Source organism: Phyllobates terribilis, unplaced genomic scaffold (genome assembly GCF_046119375.1).
Source record: "Phyllobates terribilis strain yellow unplaced genomic scaffold, ASM4611937v1 Scaffold_12__6_contigs__length_324123572, whole genome shotgun sequence".
Classification (NCBI taxonomy): Eukaryota; Metazoa; Chordata; class Amphibia; order Anura; family Dendrobatidae; genus Phyllobates; species Phyllobates terribilis.
Window position 1 is genome coordinate 313325399 of NW_027362772.1, and position 16646 is coordinate 313342044.

A 16646-nucleotide genomic window follows, 5' to 3' on the forward strand; every position below is an offset into this window, starting at 1 on the left:
GTATTGGTGAGATCTGCAGCAAAAACGATGAATGAATTAACGCTGTAGATTTAAATCTGCACCAAATCTGCAAGTCAAAAATAAGCAAGGTGTGAACGAGACCTCAGGATTCTCATTCACTTTGCTGGTACTAGGAAATAATCCTGCAGGTAGTGTGAGAAATCTGTGCAGAAAAAAAAAGACAAATCTGCAAAAAATCTGCAACGTGTGCACAGACCTTAAAACATTTAGAAATAAACCAAAAGGTGGATGTCCAGGAATAGTAAAACATGGCGGCCGGCTCTAAAGACAGATCACAGCCGGCCACAGCCTGTCACACTGCAGATCTGGACTGTAATACCAGATACAACCTGCGGGCAGCGCTGCTTCTAGAAGAAGCCATGTTTTTTTTAACCCTTTCACAATACTTAAGTAATCGTGATCTCCCATTCTCAGCATTACCTGTACATGTGCGCTCAGTTATGTGGATGGTGTTTTACAAGGCTAAAGTCCCCAGAGCAGGGGTCAGTAAGTGTTGTCATAGGGACAGAGGAGCTGCCATCTCCAACCAAAGAAAAAAAAATAACTTTTTCTCCTGTTCTCACTTCTCGCAGTTCTCACTAATCTGAGGTTGTTTGTTCGGAAAAAAAGTTCTTTAGAAAGAAGATTCTTGGCAATTTCTACATTTAGACGACGAGTAAATGTCTTTTTTCTGTCTGGAAGCCAAGTCAAGACTTGTGGAAGACGTTGCAGAAATTAACACAAGAAATGACGTTCGATAAAACGTCTCTAATTTTGGTGTAAAATAACAGACTTTGAGTCACTTTCTGCAAGAAGATGGGGGAAGGGACCGAAGGCGTCTCTCCGAGGGAAGAACATGGGAACTTACTTTCAGACATCTTGCGGAACTTGTCCTTCGACATAAATCCCAGCGTTTGGCCAAAATCTGCAAGATAAAGAAAAAGGATCAATTAGGTGACATCTCATGCTCATTGTAACATGGAATATCATGCAACTGTCCCAAGATCTCTGCTTGCTGCCACTGAATGGGAGCTGAGAATCCGCCCTGAGCCAACACAGCTGAGGGCTTGTTACAGTGTATCAGTACTCTGCCATATGCACACAAGCCTGGCTCCAGTCCTGATACAATGTATCCATGCAGGATAGGCTCACCATTGTCTACAAATGGAGCATACCAATGTATCAAACTCCTGATGCCAGATTTATTAGCTTAGTCTCACAAATCCGTGTTTCTTGGTCCAATGCACGAATTGGCCGCGGATCTCTTGACCTAAAATCGACAGACTGTCAAATAGATGAAGAGACCCGCAGTCCAAGTACAGACCACCAAACAGGTATGACACCGGCCGGCAAATTTTCATTCATTTACAGCGAGAAAACATCTTGAAATAATAAAATAGCAGAGAAACTTTGTTAGAAAGTTACAGAATTTTTTGGGTTGACGCCGGCATGAAGCGGTGATAACGGCTCAACCATCATAATCGTCTACGGCCAGAGATGTCTGAACGTGCGCGGTCTGCGGCGTCATCAATGAGGATTTATAAGAGTGATGCTCGTTACAGGACTCCGCACATCATGTGACTGTCGTGAACCGCTGTTCACTGCCCGAGATATGCTCATTACAAAATGTACAATGACACATTAACGGACGACTATTAATTGCGTTTTTATGACTCTGCGGCTGCACCGGCTTTATTTTATGTGGATGCATTAAATTGATGAATTCTCCAGCTAAAGTTCCTGATCGGAGTGCACTGACGTTCCCGGCCATTACTAAGTGTCACTATGTGGACATAGACCACAGCTGCACTCCAGACTCTAGAATTAAAGGGAACCCATAATCAGTTCTGTCCATCCTAAGCCGCTAGTGGAGTCTCAGGACCTATCCATTAATAGCAACAGACAAACAGAAAACCATAAAAAGACATATAACAACTCTGGTGCTGTATGCAAATGCTCTCCAGGAGTTCCTTCAGCAGTCAGGTGCCTTGAGATCCCCGGCATCCTCTCCCATCCTCTTCCATCCTCTCCCATCCTCTCCCATCCTCTTTCATCCTCTTTCATCCTCTCCCATTGCCTCCCATCCTCTCTTGTCCTCTCCCATTCTCTCCTATTCTCTCCCATCCTCTCTCATCGTCTCCTGTCCTCTCTCATCTTCTCCCTTCCTCTCTCATCTTCTCCCATCGTCTCCTGTCCTCTCTCATCATCTCCCATCGTCTCCTGTCCTCTCCCTTCCTCTCCCATCCTCTCTCATCATCTCCTATCCTCTCCCATCCTCTCTCATCATCTCCTATCCTCTCCCATCCTCTCTCATCGTCTCCTGTCCTCTCCCATCCTCTCTCATCGTCTCCTGTCCTCTCTTATCATCTCCCATCGTCTCCTGTCCTCTCCCTTCCTCTCCCATCCTCTCTCATGGTCTCCTGTCCTCTCCCTTCCTCTCCCATCCTCTCTCATCATCTCCTGTCCTCTCTCATCCTCTCCCATTGCCTCCCATCCTCTCTTGTCCTCTCCCATCCTCTCCTATTCTCTCCCATCCTCTCTCATCGTCTCCTGTCCTCTCTCATCTTCTCCCTTCCTCTCTCATCTTCTCCCATCGTCTCCTGTCCTCTCTCATCATCTCCCATCGTCTCCTGTCCTCTCCCTTCCTCTCCCATCCTCTCTCATCGTCTCCTATCCTCTCCCATCCTCTCTCATCGTCTCCTGTCCTCTCCCATCCTCTCTCGTCTCCTGTCCTCTCTTATCATCTCCCATCGTCTCCTGTCCTCTCCCTTCCTCTCCCATCCTCTCTCATGGTCTCCTGTCCTCTCCCTTCCTCTCCCATCCTCTCTCATCATCTCCTGTCCTCTCTCATCCTCTCCCTTCCTCTCCCATCCTTTCCTGTCCTCTCCCTTCCTCTCCCTTCCTCTCCCATCCTTTCCTGTCCTCTCCCTTCCTCTCTTGTCCTCTCCCATCTTCTCCCATTGTCTCCTGTCCTCTCTCATCGTCTCCCTTCCTCTCTCATCCTCTTCCTTCCACTCCTATCCTCTCCTGTCCTCTCCTTTCCTCTCTTGTCCTCTCCCATCATCTCCTGTCCTCTCCTTTCCTCTCTTGTCCTCTCCCATCATCTTCTGTCCTCCCTCATTATCTCCTACATCATTCAGTGTTCCCTGAGAATAGATTTTCACCAAGACTATGTGGACACTTTACTGTGGAAGAAACACTCATAGGACACTTAAATGAGCCCTATCACCTCCTGGAAAACTTCATGAAGTAAATGGTGGCGAAAATGTAAAACCTTTGTCAAATAGGTAAAATTAGGAAACTTAAAAAATTCCTATTTACTTGAGTAGTGAAAGATTTGGACCATTAAGACAGTAAGTCTGGAGTCGGCTGATGCTGGGGCTCTCTGCTGTCTCATTATCCTGACAGATGTGTGAGACTTGGTGCTTCTGAGCCGGGAGACAGCAATTTATAGGAAGAGACTGGGAGTGTGCAGCATGGAAACACAGGGGAGATCTGAGCTGTTATCTTAAATGGTGTTCTAAAAAGGTAATGTAAGATTAGTTCCTGTAGGAGGTGAGGAAAATGTATTCAGATCTGCATTTCACTGGCCATTCGGATGCATTGATTACTTCACCATTTGTGAGTTGATATCTCCCATAAAAGAAAATATCACCAGATTTTACGTTCACTCTGGAACAATTAAAATAAAACCTGTGCCCCTGAAATACTCCGGAAATAATCTGAATTACCAATGACAAGCATCTTAGAATTTCATCTAGTGTCACTTATCTTTTTTTCTCCATATCCTATAGTTCCTCTTTAAAGAGTAATTTGCAAATAGTCAAGGAGTTATTGAATTTTTTTCCATGGAAATATTTCCAGTCCTGTGCAGCTGATAAATCAGCTGAGAGCTGTCAAAACTGGTGACAAGTTCCCTTTATCTTTATAACCCTAATGTAAAGTATTTGTACGACTCCACCCGAGAGGCTTCAGTGCGGCTTCACCAGAAAATAGCTCCCGTCTACTCCAGGGCTCCCCAACTCCAGTCCTCAAGTCCACCAACAGGTCATGTTTTCAGGATTTCCCTGGTATTGCCCAGGTGATAATTACATCACCAGCACAGGCAATAATTCCATCACCTGTGCAATACTAAGGAAATCCTGAAAACATGACCTGTTGGTGGCCTTGAGGACTGGAGTTGGGGAGCCCTGGTCTACTCTACTCCATCAACCGACACAGTAACAATATTACTACAAGCCTTTCCTAAAAGAGAACCCTGTGCAAAAGCTGAAATCCCAGCCTGTGCCTGGGGTCATGGCGACCTACACCCCCTTCTCCCGTTCCAGAGGAGCTGCTATTCCAGAAATCCCCGACTGTGCCCAGGGGTTATGGCGCCCTACATCCCCTTCTCCTGCCCCAGGGGAGCAGCTATTCCAGAAATCCCCGACTGTGCCCGGGGTCATGGCGCCCTACATCACCTTCTCCCGCCCCAGAGGAGCAGCTATTCCAGAAATCCCCGACTGTGCCCGGGGTCATGGTGCCCTACACCCCCTTCTCCCGCCCCAGAGGAGCAGCTATTCCAGAAATCCCAGCCTGTGCCCAGGGGTCATGGCGACCTACATCCCCTTCTCTTGCCCCAGAGGAGCAGCTATTCCAGAAATCCCAGCCTGTGCCCGGGGTCATGGCGCCCTACACCCCCTTCTCCCGCCCCACAGGAGCCGCTATTCCAGAAATCTCAGACTGTGCCCAGGGGTTATGGCACCCTACATCCCCTTCTCCCGCCCCAGAGGAGCAGCTATTCCAGAAATCCCAGACTGTGCCCGTGGTCATGGCACCCTACACCCCCTTCTCCCGTCCCAGAGGAGCAGCTATTCCAGAAATCCCAGACTGTGCCCAGGGGTTATGGCGCCCTACATCCCCTTCTCCTGCCCTAGAGGAGCCGCTATTCCAGAAATCCCCGACTGTGTCCAGGGGTTATGGCCCCCTACATCCCCTTCTCCCGCCCCAGATGAGCAGCTATTCCAGAAATCCCCGACTGTGCCCAGGGGTTATGGCCCCCTACATCCCCTTCTCCCGTCCCAGAGGAGCAGCTATTCCAGAAATCCCCGACTGTGCCCAGGGGTTATGGCCCCCTACATCCCCTTCTCCCGTCCCAGAGGAGCAGCTATTCCAGAAATCCCAGACTGTGCCCAGGGGTTATGGCGCCCTACATCCCCTTCTCCTGCCCTAGAGGAGCCGCTATTCTAGAAATCCCCGACTGTGCCCAGGGGTTATGGCGCCCTACATCCCCATCTCCCGCCCCAGAGGAGCAGCTATTCCAGAAATCCCCAACTGTGCCCGGGGGTTATGGCCCCCTACACCCCCTTCTCCCGCCCCACAGGAGCAGCTATTCCAGAAATCCCCAACTGTGCCCTGGGGTTATGGCCCCCTACACCCCCTTCTCCCGTTCCAGAGGAGCCGTTATTCCAGTAATCTCACCATCCTCCTGTGTCTGGTGTCAGGAGTTGGCGCATTAACCCTGTCTTGTTTTTTTTCCACATATTTTAGGCAAAAATAATAATAAAAAAAACCTGCTGATTGCTCTCCTGATCTGCAATTTTGATAAATGATGTATAAGTGGAGAAAGTACATTTTCAGAACTATGTCCCTGGAGTTACACATTAGTTACGCACTTTGATCTTTTTAGAACATTGCAGTTGTCCAGTTGGCAGAAGAATCGGTTTCTACTTTAGTCCTGATTCCAGCCTCCGCTCCGCGGATGTTGGTTCTGTAGTGTTTGGAGGTTCTGGATCTGACCATTCATACCCAGAAATCACTGAAGGTATCAACCCCTGAGGAATCCACTGGCTACCACGGTACAAAGCTATATTTTTCCTGCTCCGTGCCATCGCTCTCATGCTGAAAATCACAGGGAAAAAAACAGCATTTGTCCTGCAGCGAATGAGTCAAGGCTGTTACCAACAAGGCAGTGAGCGCAGCTCTGGATGTGACTGGATTAAAAAAAAATCAATTCAGGACGAGCACAGGAAATTCTCAGCAGTGACTGGATTAATTAATAGCACAATTACAATGCATAATGAGACTTTTCCCGTCTAGAGGGTGTAAACTCGCGCGGCGCGGGCGCAGCAGGAGGAACCGACCCTTATTTGCCCTTTCTCGCCCATATTGTACCAGCGGCAGTGACCCTGTATACAGACAGCTCATCCATATGTCTCTGATAATCCTGGCAATATTCCTGGGTTGACTCTGCCAACACACAAGATGGAATAAAAGCAGAATACAGGAATAATTAGCTCTTGTCACTGAGATCTTACCGGCTAATTCCAGCGCCCCAGGGCCCCGACCGCGGCAAAAACAAAGATTTAATATTAATCAGCGACAGCAAGAGCTGAACTTAAGATTCGCATCACCTGCCCGGCTCCCGGCAGAAATGTCCGTAGTGTTTTATTCATGACGAGATTTACTAAAACCTTGTTAATCTTTAGTGCACCTGAGGGTCCGGCCAAGTGCTCAGAAGATAAGGGGCGCCGCAGGTTCTGGAGAGTGATGGCCGGCGGGGACCAGGGGGATCAAACTGCAGAAGTCGCTGACAAGTAGGTCAGAAAGTCTGGAGAAAGTGACAGCGGATCCACAGGCGGGTGGAAGGGACGCAAGGTCAGGGGGGTCCGGGGCGGGGGTCACAGGCGTTTATAGGGCGATTGTAGGGTACAGTCAGACGCTGGCATGCGGCTGGTCCTGACCGTGGATGTCAAACAGATTACTGGGAAATCGATATGTGACTTCTTGATATTAACTGCCCCTCCCCCATTACACCTAACCCTTTAAGGACACAGTTTTACTTTTGTGATTTCCTTTTTTCCAAGAGCCATAACTTTTGTATTTTTCTGTCGCCGTGTGATGTATTTTGCGGGACGAGTCGTAGTTCTGAATGACGTCATTCACTTTACCATAAAATGTACTAAAAACATGAGGCAAAAGTCCAAGACGAGAAAAAATAGTGAGCAAAAGGAGACGTAATTCCAGGTCAATGTGATTCTGACAACGCTTACAGGTTTGGGGTCTTTAATCATTTTAGTGGGTCAGAAAAAAATAGATTTTTAGATGGGACAAAAAAAGAGGGTGATGCAAACTTTTTCATTTTTTACGCATTTTGCTTTATTTTTTTTTTAGTCCCCCTAGAGGGCTGGTATCTGCGCTCGTTTGATGGCCTGTTGTACAAACCACAATATTACAACACGTTATATCAATCAGTGGTACAAGAGAATATAAGAAACTGCAACATATTGAAACAGAAAAATCTGCTTCTTTCTCCACTTATGAGACATTTTTCCTTTGCCTCCTGAACTCTTCATTCACTCTGCTAAAGTTTGTCTTTATCAAAGCAAGAGAGACAGCCAGGTGTAAGTTTACACAGGGAGAGCGAGGAGCAGTGAGCACAGTGTCAGGCAGGGAGAGAGTGCTTCATCACTGCAGTGCTGGATGCACAGCCACACAGCGCAGTGGAGAGTGCTTAATCACTGCAGTGCTGGATGCACAGCCACACAGCGCAGTGGAGAGTGCTTCATCACTGCAGTGCTGGATGCACAGCCACACAGCGCAGTGGAGAGTGCTTAATCACTGCAGTGCTGGATGCACAGCCACACAGCGCAGTGGAGAGTGCTTCATCACTGCAGTGCTGGATGCACAGCCACACAGCGCAGAGGAGAGTGCTTAATCACTGCAGTGCTGGATGCACAGCCACACAGCGCAGTGGAGAGTGCTTAATCACTGCAGTGCTGGATGCACAGCCACACAGCGCAGTGGAGAGTGCTTAATCACTGCAGTGCTGGATGCACAGCCACACAGCGCAGTGCTGCTCTATTATCTCCTCCAATGTACTGCTGCTTCTAAACATGCACTATGTAGAGACAGGTGAGCAGCTATATCTCTGTGTGTGCTGTGAATGGGAGACATCATTGCAGATGCTCTCCCCCCACTAACTCAGAGACAGCAGCAAATTAAAGATAAGATTCCGCAGAGGGGAAAAATGCAGGATGCAAGTCAATTAAATGGACAGAAAATATTCCTCATTACACACAGGATAACTTACTCTGAAGTCACCTGAAATGACAAGGGGCACCAAGATGGCAGCAGCAGGGTCTCTACTAGGGGCCCACGTGTCGATTTACTGCCGTGAATGTGTCTTGACTTTGGTAAACAATTCCCCCCCAACTCTGGCTCATTGAGTTACACATTGTATAACTTAAGATATATCTTACACCGCTCCGGAGATTTATCAGATTTGAACATGAGATTTCCTTGTGACAACATTGTCATTATTTGCGCCAAAGTTATGAAAGTTCTGCACGATGTTTGATAGACTTGTTGCACCTTCACATCAAACACTTCTATCCGGAGCCGATTATTCCAGTTTTTACTCCAGCATTTACTTTAGTGAAATTATAATTTTTAAAAAGTTGCAATTCATAAATCTGGCATAAACCTATTTGTCTAGTGAACCTCGTCTGATTTATCCCACCTTTTTAAAAAAATAGCAAAAGTCACGTCAAGATCCAAATTTTTGTGAACAAAAAAAAAAAGTGCATTGACATTTGTGGCCTTTTATACCCTGGAGCAGGCGCGCACCCTCCGATAGTGGCTTGCCAAAACAAAGTGGTGCGGCCTCCTTTGTATATGATAACCTTTGTATATTAATATATTTCAATAAAGTATATTTATACCTTTTGTGCCTCCCTTCTCTTTGTTGGTCTTTGTTATATTGTGAGGTTTATCTCTGTGACTACTTCTGTTTTGATGCCTTTGTGACCTTGTCTGGTGGCTTTTCTTGACTGGTCTGTATTGGATACAATGTATCCATCTCTGCAGTATAATATACAGATACAGTTTGTATCTAGTGTAGAGCAGAGTATGTTCTATTAACCCTTTCACCGAGTATGCTCTGGCGAGCTCCGAGTATTTACAGCTGCTCGGTGATATGGTTGAATCGCTCCCGTGTGCATGATTTGCAACTGTTTGACAGCTTTAATACATGTGAGGAATGCCTGTTTCTTAGGCATTCCTCACATGTAGGGTTGAGCGAGTATGTTCTGTTCCGAGTATGCTCAGGCCGAGCTCCGAGTATTTACAGCTGCTCGGTGATATGGTTGAATCGCTCCCGTGTGCATGATTTGCAACTGTTTGACAGCTTTAATACATGTGAGGAATGCCTGTTTCTTAGGCATTCCTCACATGTAGGGTTGAGTGAGTATGTTCTGTTCCGAGTATGCTCGGGCCGAGCTCCGAGTATTTACAGCTGCTCGGTGATATGGTTGAATCGCTCCCGTGTGCATGATTTGCAACTGTTTGACAGCTTTAATACATGTGAGGAATGCCTGTTTCTTAGGCATTCCTCACATGTAGGGTTGAGTGAGTATGTTCTGTTCCGAGTATGCTCAGGCCGAGCTCCGAGTATTTACAGCTGCTCGGTGATATGGTTGAATCGCTCCCGTGTGCATGATTTGCAACTGTTTGACAGCTTTAATACATGGGAGGAATGTGTAAGAAATAGACAATCCTCACATGTAATAAAGCTGTCAAACAGTCGCAAAACATGCACATGGGAGCGATTCAACCTCATCACCGAGCAGCTATAAATACTCGGAGCTCGGCCCGAGCGTACTCGGACAGAACATACTCGCTCAACACTATTTGTTTCCCTTCCGTCATTGTCTATGAAGCCGTCATCTGAGGGTCGGCACCGCCTGTAATAGGAGCTTCCTTTGAGATGATGGCGAGAACCACTCATAGCCCCTCATATACGGCCCCCTAGGAGGTGACATTTCTGGACCCCGGCACTTTGCTGGTGATTTATTAGCATTAACCACATGAATGAGACGCTTCTCCGCGCCTTGCTTCATCCATTCAGCTCCGGCGCTCGGCTGGAATATTAATAGTTTTCCACTTTCCTGAACGGGAAATCTGATTGGTCGGCCGCCCAGCTCCCGCCGCGAGCGAGGCCCGGGATAAAGGAATTAATGAAGTGAGTGTACAGTATACAGGACTGTAATCTCTGCCTGATAAATGGGAACACGGGTCCCTGAAGGACAGATAATGCCGCCCTTCCGTAAATGAACAGCTGGCCGGAACATGGCGGCTCCTTTCGCCTTAGGAACAGCGACGGCTTTGATCTCTGGAGCTCTCCACGGGGCCGGGGACTATCAGCGCCGAGCAGACGCCAGCAGGTCCCGGCCTTACACCCACAAGATGCTTTATTACTTTTCCTTATAACATTTTTCCTTTTTCGTCGTCTTCTTTTCTTGCTCAGTAAATCTGGAACACGACCGGACTCCGGCTCTCCGCGATAACTCCTCTGAAGAAGACGACAGGAGATGAAGACGGGTGATGTGTGAGCGCAGCCTGAAGACGAGTGCACAGGGACCACCGCTCCACCTCACTGCGGGGCCCCATAGAACGGATCACGTACCGCCGCCCTGAGCCCCCGCCCTGGACCGTGGCCAGAAAAAACATGGCTGCTGTCTGGTCGCAGGCAGTTAGCTGCATACATGACATGTCTTCACTGCTTAAAAAAGCCCTCCTCCTCCTCTTCCACCTCCTCCTCTTCCTCCTCCTCTTCCACCTCCTCCTCCTTCTCTTCCTCCTCCTCTTCCACCTCCTCCTCTTCCTCCTCCTCCTCTTCCACCTCCTCCTCTTCCACCTCCTCCTCCTTCTCTTCCTCCTCCTCTTCCTTCTCCTCTTCCACCTCCTCCTCCTTCTCTTCCTCCTCCTCCTCCTCTTCCACCTCCTCCTCTTCCACCTCCTCCTCCTTCTCTTCCTCCTCCTCCTCCTCCTCCTCTTCCACCTCCTCCTCCTTCTCTTCCTCCTCCTCCTCCTCTTCCACCTCCTCCTCTTCCACCTCCTCCTCCTTCTCTTCCTCCTCCTCTTCCACCTCCTCCTCCTTCTCTTCCTCCTCCTCCTCTTCCTCCTCCTCTTCCACCTCCTCCTCCTTCTCTTCCTCCTCCTCCTCCTCTTCCACCTCCTCCTCTTCCTCCTCCTCCTTCTCTTCCTCTCATCACACTGTTTATCCTCTTAATACATTGCAGTCATCGTCGTATACAGCGCTGTGCACTTACAATTGCTAATTTTTCCTTTCTACTCAGATAATTCTTCTCTTTTCCATTAGGTTGATGACATCATGTGACTAATAACTGACGAGCTGAATCCTTCTAAGCTCTATGTAGAAACAGGAGGTTAATTTTCCCTGCATGAGTCATCAGTCACTGCAAAAGTCCCTGACAGGGGGAGGAGGGAGCAGCTGGGTCAGAAGTTGAAGAGGGGAATGATAAATGCAGGGACAAGAGACTTCCTGTTTCTACATGGAGAAGGAGGAGGAGGAACAATGTAACAGCAAAATAGTGAGTGCAGCTCTGGAGGTGACTGGAGGATAAGATATAAAGTAATACGGTATCAGCTCACAAAGAGGAATACCAAGAATTTATGTCACTCAGTGGTTTAGGCAGATTGGGCCAATATATACTGGACATACAAGATCCAAATAAAACCGGACCCAAGAGCTTACACTCAAGGAGAATGCAGGTATTTTCTAAAAAGAGATGAATCTAGGTTTCCAAGCTTTGGTCTCCAGAGCGTGATCTCCTACTTGTGGTTCGCCAGCTGTTGTAAAGCTACACCCCTCAGCATGTGTTGACAGTATAAACCAGCCAAAAATACGCTGGGAGTTGTAGTTTTGCAGCATTGGGAGTGAGTGAGGCTGGAGACTGCAGCCCTGCAGATCGCCATCACTTCATCTCCCATCTCCACGTTCCCTCGTGTCACCGATATTAAGTGAACTCTTTATGTTCTCGGCTGAATTAATGGTTATGGACAGAGATTACAGCTCTGCTAAACGCCGTCCCTTCACGTTCCCATTTTCGGTGACATTCAGGTAAATGTGGGATGTGCTCTCTGGAGTCGGCCGCTTTGTAAAGTACAATTGGCTCGTTTGTTAACGAGGCTGATGATATAATGACTTTATTATTGATACATTGATGGAGGCGTCGTGGTGCCGCTCTCTATGGGAGTCCGCGCTGCATTGTTAGAGGCTTATTTATGGCCAAGGCTGAAAATGACACAAATGGGAAGAATATTTCATAATGGGATTTTAATTGACCCCTGAGTGTCTGAGTGGATCAATGGCTGCAGAGAGGAAAATGAGATATAACATGATGTATGCAGCCCCATAATCCAACACCCGCCCTACAGTGAGTGTACCCATAATCCCACACCCGCACTACAGTGAGTGTACCCATAATCCCACACCCGCCCTACAATGAGTGTCCCCATAATAACACACCCGCCCTACAGTGAGTGTACCCATAATCACACACCCGCCCTACAGTGAGTGTACCCATAATCCCACACCCGCCCTACATTGAGTGTCCCCATAATAACACACCCGCCCTACAGTGAGTGTACCCATAATCACACACCCGCCCTACAGTGAGTGTACCCATAATCACACACCCGCCCTACAGTGAGTGTACCCATAATCCCACACCCTACAATGAGTGTACCCATAATCACACACCCTACAATGAGTGTACCCATAATCCCACACCCTACATTAAGTGTACCCATAATCACACACCCTACAATGAGTGTACCCATAATCCCACACCCTACAATGAGTGTACCCATAATCACACACCCTACAATGAGTGTACCCATAATCCCACACCCTACATTAAGTGTACCCATAATCACACACCCTACAATGAGTGTACCCATAATCCCACACCCTACAATGAGTGTACCCATAATCCCACACCCTACATTGAGTGTACCCATAATCCCACACCCTACAATGAGTGTACCCATAATCACACACCCTACAATGAGTGTACCCATAATCCCACACCCTACAATTAGTGCTGCCATAATCCCACACCCTACATTGAGTGTACCCATAATCCCACACCCTACATTGAGTGTACCCATAATCCCACACCCTACAATGAGTGTACCCATAATCACACACCCTACAATGAGTGCACCCATAATCACACACCCTACAATGAGTGTACCCATAATCCCACACCCTACAATGAGCGTATCCATAATCCCACACCCTACAATGAGTGCACCCATAATCCCACACCCTACAATGAGTGCACCCATAATCCCACACCCTACATTGAGTGTACCCATAATCCCACACCCTACAATGAGTGTACCCATAATCACACACCCTACATTGAGTGTACCCATGATCACACACCCTACAATGAGTGTACCCATAATCCCACACCCTACAATGAGTGTACCCATAATCCCACACCCTACAATAAGTGCTGCCATAATCCCACACCCTACATTGAGTGTACCCATAATCCCACACCCTACATTGAGTGTACCCATAATCCCACACCCTACAATGAGTGTACCCATAATCACACACCCTACATTGAGTGTACCCATAATCACACACCCTACAATGAGTGCACCCATAATCACACACCCTACAATGAGTGTACCCATAATCCCACACCCTACAATGAGCGTATCCATAATCCCACACCCTACAATGAGTGCACCCATAATCCCACACCCTACAATGAGTGCACCCATAATCCCACACCCTACATTGAGTGTACCCATAATCCCACACCCTACAATGAGTGTACCCATAATCACACACCCTACATTGAGTGTACCCATGATCACACACCCTACAATGAGTGAACCCATAATCACACACCCTACAATGAGTGCACCCATAATCACACACCCTACAATGAGTGTACCCATAATCCCACACCCTACAATGAGCGTATCCATAATCCCACACCCTACAATGAGTGCACCCATAATCACACACCCTACAATGAGTGCACCCATAATCACACACCCTACAATGAGCGTATCCATAATCCCACACCCTACATTGAGTGTACCCATAATCCCACACCCTACATTGAGTGTACCCATAATCCCACACCCTACAATGAGTGCACCCATAATCACACACCCTACAATGAGTGTACCCATAATCCCACACCCTACAATGAGCGTATCCATAATCCCACACCCTACAATGAGTGCACCCATAATCACACACCCTACAATGAGTGCACCCATAATCACACACCCTACAATGAGCGTATCCATAATCCCACACCCTACAATGAGTGCACCCATAATCACACACCCTACAATGAGCGTATCCATAATCACACACCCTACAATGAGTGCACCCATAATCCCACACCCTACAATGAGCGTATCCATAATCCCACACCCTACAATGAGTGTACCCATAATCCCACACCCTACAATGAGCGTATCCATAATCCCACACCCTACAATGAGTGCACCCATAATCACACACCCTACAATGAGTGCACCCATAATCACACACCCTACAATGAGCGCACCCATAATCCCATACCCTACAATGAGCGCACCCATAATCCCATACCCTGCAATGAGTGTACCCATAATCACTGTTACGCACACGCCCGGACTAACTGGCGTGAGCGTGGTTAGTGATCCCACTGTCCATGAACCGAGGAGTGCCTGGAGGGGTATGAGTAAGTATCAACTCGGTCTGACCAAGGTCACACGGCGGCTCAATCGACTCCGTGAACCAGGGAGGAACCGAGCAGAGGGACCAGGTGCTACTCCAGGTCAGACCCCGGTCACAGCTGTTGACCCACACCGGGGAATGCAGGAACAGGCAGGTTAGGCTGGCATACTGACAGGTGGATACTGGCAGGCACGGCTGGTATGCAGACAGGGGGTACTGGCCGGCACGGCTGGTATGCAGACAGGTGGATACTGGCAGGCATGGCTGGTATGCAGACAGGTGGGTACTGGCAGGCACGGCTGGTATGCAGACAGGTGGGTACTGGCAGGTAGGAACGCAGGCAGAATAGGGACCAGTACAGACTGGGATACAGGAACAGAGCCGCTAGTGCGGTAGACAAGCAGAGCAGAGCAAAACCCGCAGGTGCGGTAGACAAGGAGAGCAGAGCAACACCCGCAGGTGTGGCAGACAAGCAGAGCAGAGCAAAACCCACAGGTGCGGTAGACAAGCAGAGCAGAGCAAAACCCGCAGGTGCAGTAGACAAGCAGAGCAGATCAAAACCAGCAGGTGCGGTAGACAAGCAGAACAGAGCAAAACCCGCAGGTGCGGTAGACAAGCACAGCAGAGCAAAACTCGCAGGTGCGGTAGACAAGCAGAGCAGAGCAAAACCCGCACATGCGGAAGACAAGCAGAGCAGAGCAAAACCCGCAGATGCAGTAGACAAGGAGAGCAGAGCAAATACACACAAGGTACTTACAATGACGTAGCGAGTGGACACTAAACTCACAAACAGAAGTACAGAGACAACGAGTTGGAGTTAGGTGCAGGTTCAGACACTGCAGGAAAAGGGAAGATACGGACATAGAGACAAACAAGTAACGGGCTAGGACACTGTTCAGACAGAAACTGAACCAGGAACAAGATACAGGAACGAGCTTGGGAACTCAGCCCCCAGGGTGGCGGAGACAGACTAGAAGTCACAGATACAGGTAACAGGCCTGTGTATACAGCCCCCAGGGTGGCGGAAACAGACTAGAAGTCACAGATACAGGTAACAGGCCTGGGTATACAGCCCCCAGGGTGGCAGAAACAGACAAGATACAGGACAGGACCTGGTAACTCAGTTGCACAGAACACACTAAAAGAAAGTGTTGCTTAGGCACCTCCTACTGGGTGGAGGGGGTTTAAGCATCCAGTGACTCACAGCAATAGGCTGGGGACGCATTAGGAGTGCGCACACAGTAACTATAAGAAACAGGCAGTAACCGCGCCGCCGCCCTAAGCAATCAGACAAGAGACATGCACACAGCAGGTACTGGAGCAAAGTGTGCAGCCTGGATTGATAGGTAAGATGGCGGTCTTGCATGGTGGGAGGTGCTATACCATGCCAGCACGCCGCCAGGGATGTTACAATCACACACCCTACAATGAGTGCACCCATAATCAGACACCCTACAATGAGCGTACCCATAATCCCACACCCGTCCTACAATGAGTGCACCCATAATCCCACACCCTACAATGAGAGCACCCATAATCCTACACCCTACAATGAGAGCACCCATAATCCCACACCCTACAATGAGCGTACCCATAATCACACACCCTACAGTGAGCGTACCCATAATCACACACCTTACAATGAGCGTACCCATAATCACACACCCTACAATGAGCGTACCCATAATCACACACCCTACAATGAGCATACCCATAATCCCACACCCTACAATGAGCGTACCCATAATCACACACCCTACAATGAGCGTACCCATAATCACACACAATACAATGAGCATACCCATAATCCCACACCCTACAATGAGTGTACCCATAATCCCACACCCTACAATGAGTGCACCCATAATGCCACACCCTACAATGAGTGCACCCATAATCCCACACCCTACAATAAGCGTACCCATAATCACACACCCTACAATGAGCGTACCCATAATCACACACCCGCCCTACAATGAGCGTAACCATAATCACACACCCTACAATGAGTGTACCCATAATCACACACCCTACAATGAGCATACCCATAATCACACACTCTTCAATGCCCTTCAATGAGCGTACCCATAATCCCACACCGGCC

The 16646-nt window shown here is 48.3% G+C and overlaps 1 protein-coding gene across 2 annotated transcripts in view; it reads right to left on the reverse strand.

Moving 5' to 3' along the window:
* Positions 1–16646, reverse strand: part of KIRREL3 (kirre like nephrin family adhesion molecule 3) — a 1173775-nt gene that overhangs the window by 594693 nt on the left and 562436 nt on the right. For both annotated transcript variants that reach the window (XM_073657428.1, XM_073657427.1), the window contains exon 2: positions 869–925. In XM_073657428.1, the coding sequence (XP_073513529.1) occupies positions 869–925 (57 nt within the window). The remainder of the gene's footprint in view (positions 1–868; positions 926–16646) is intronic.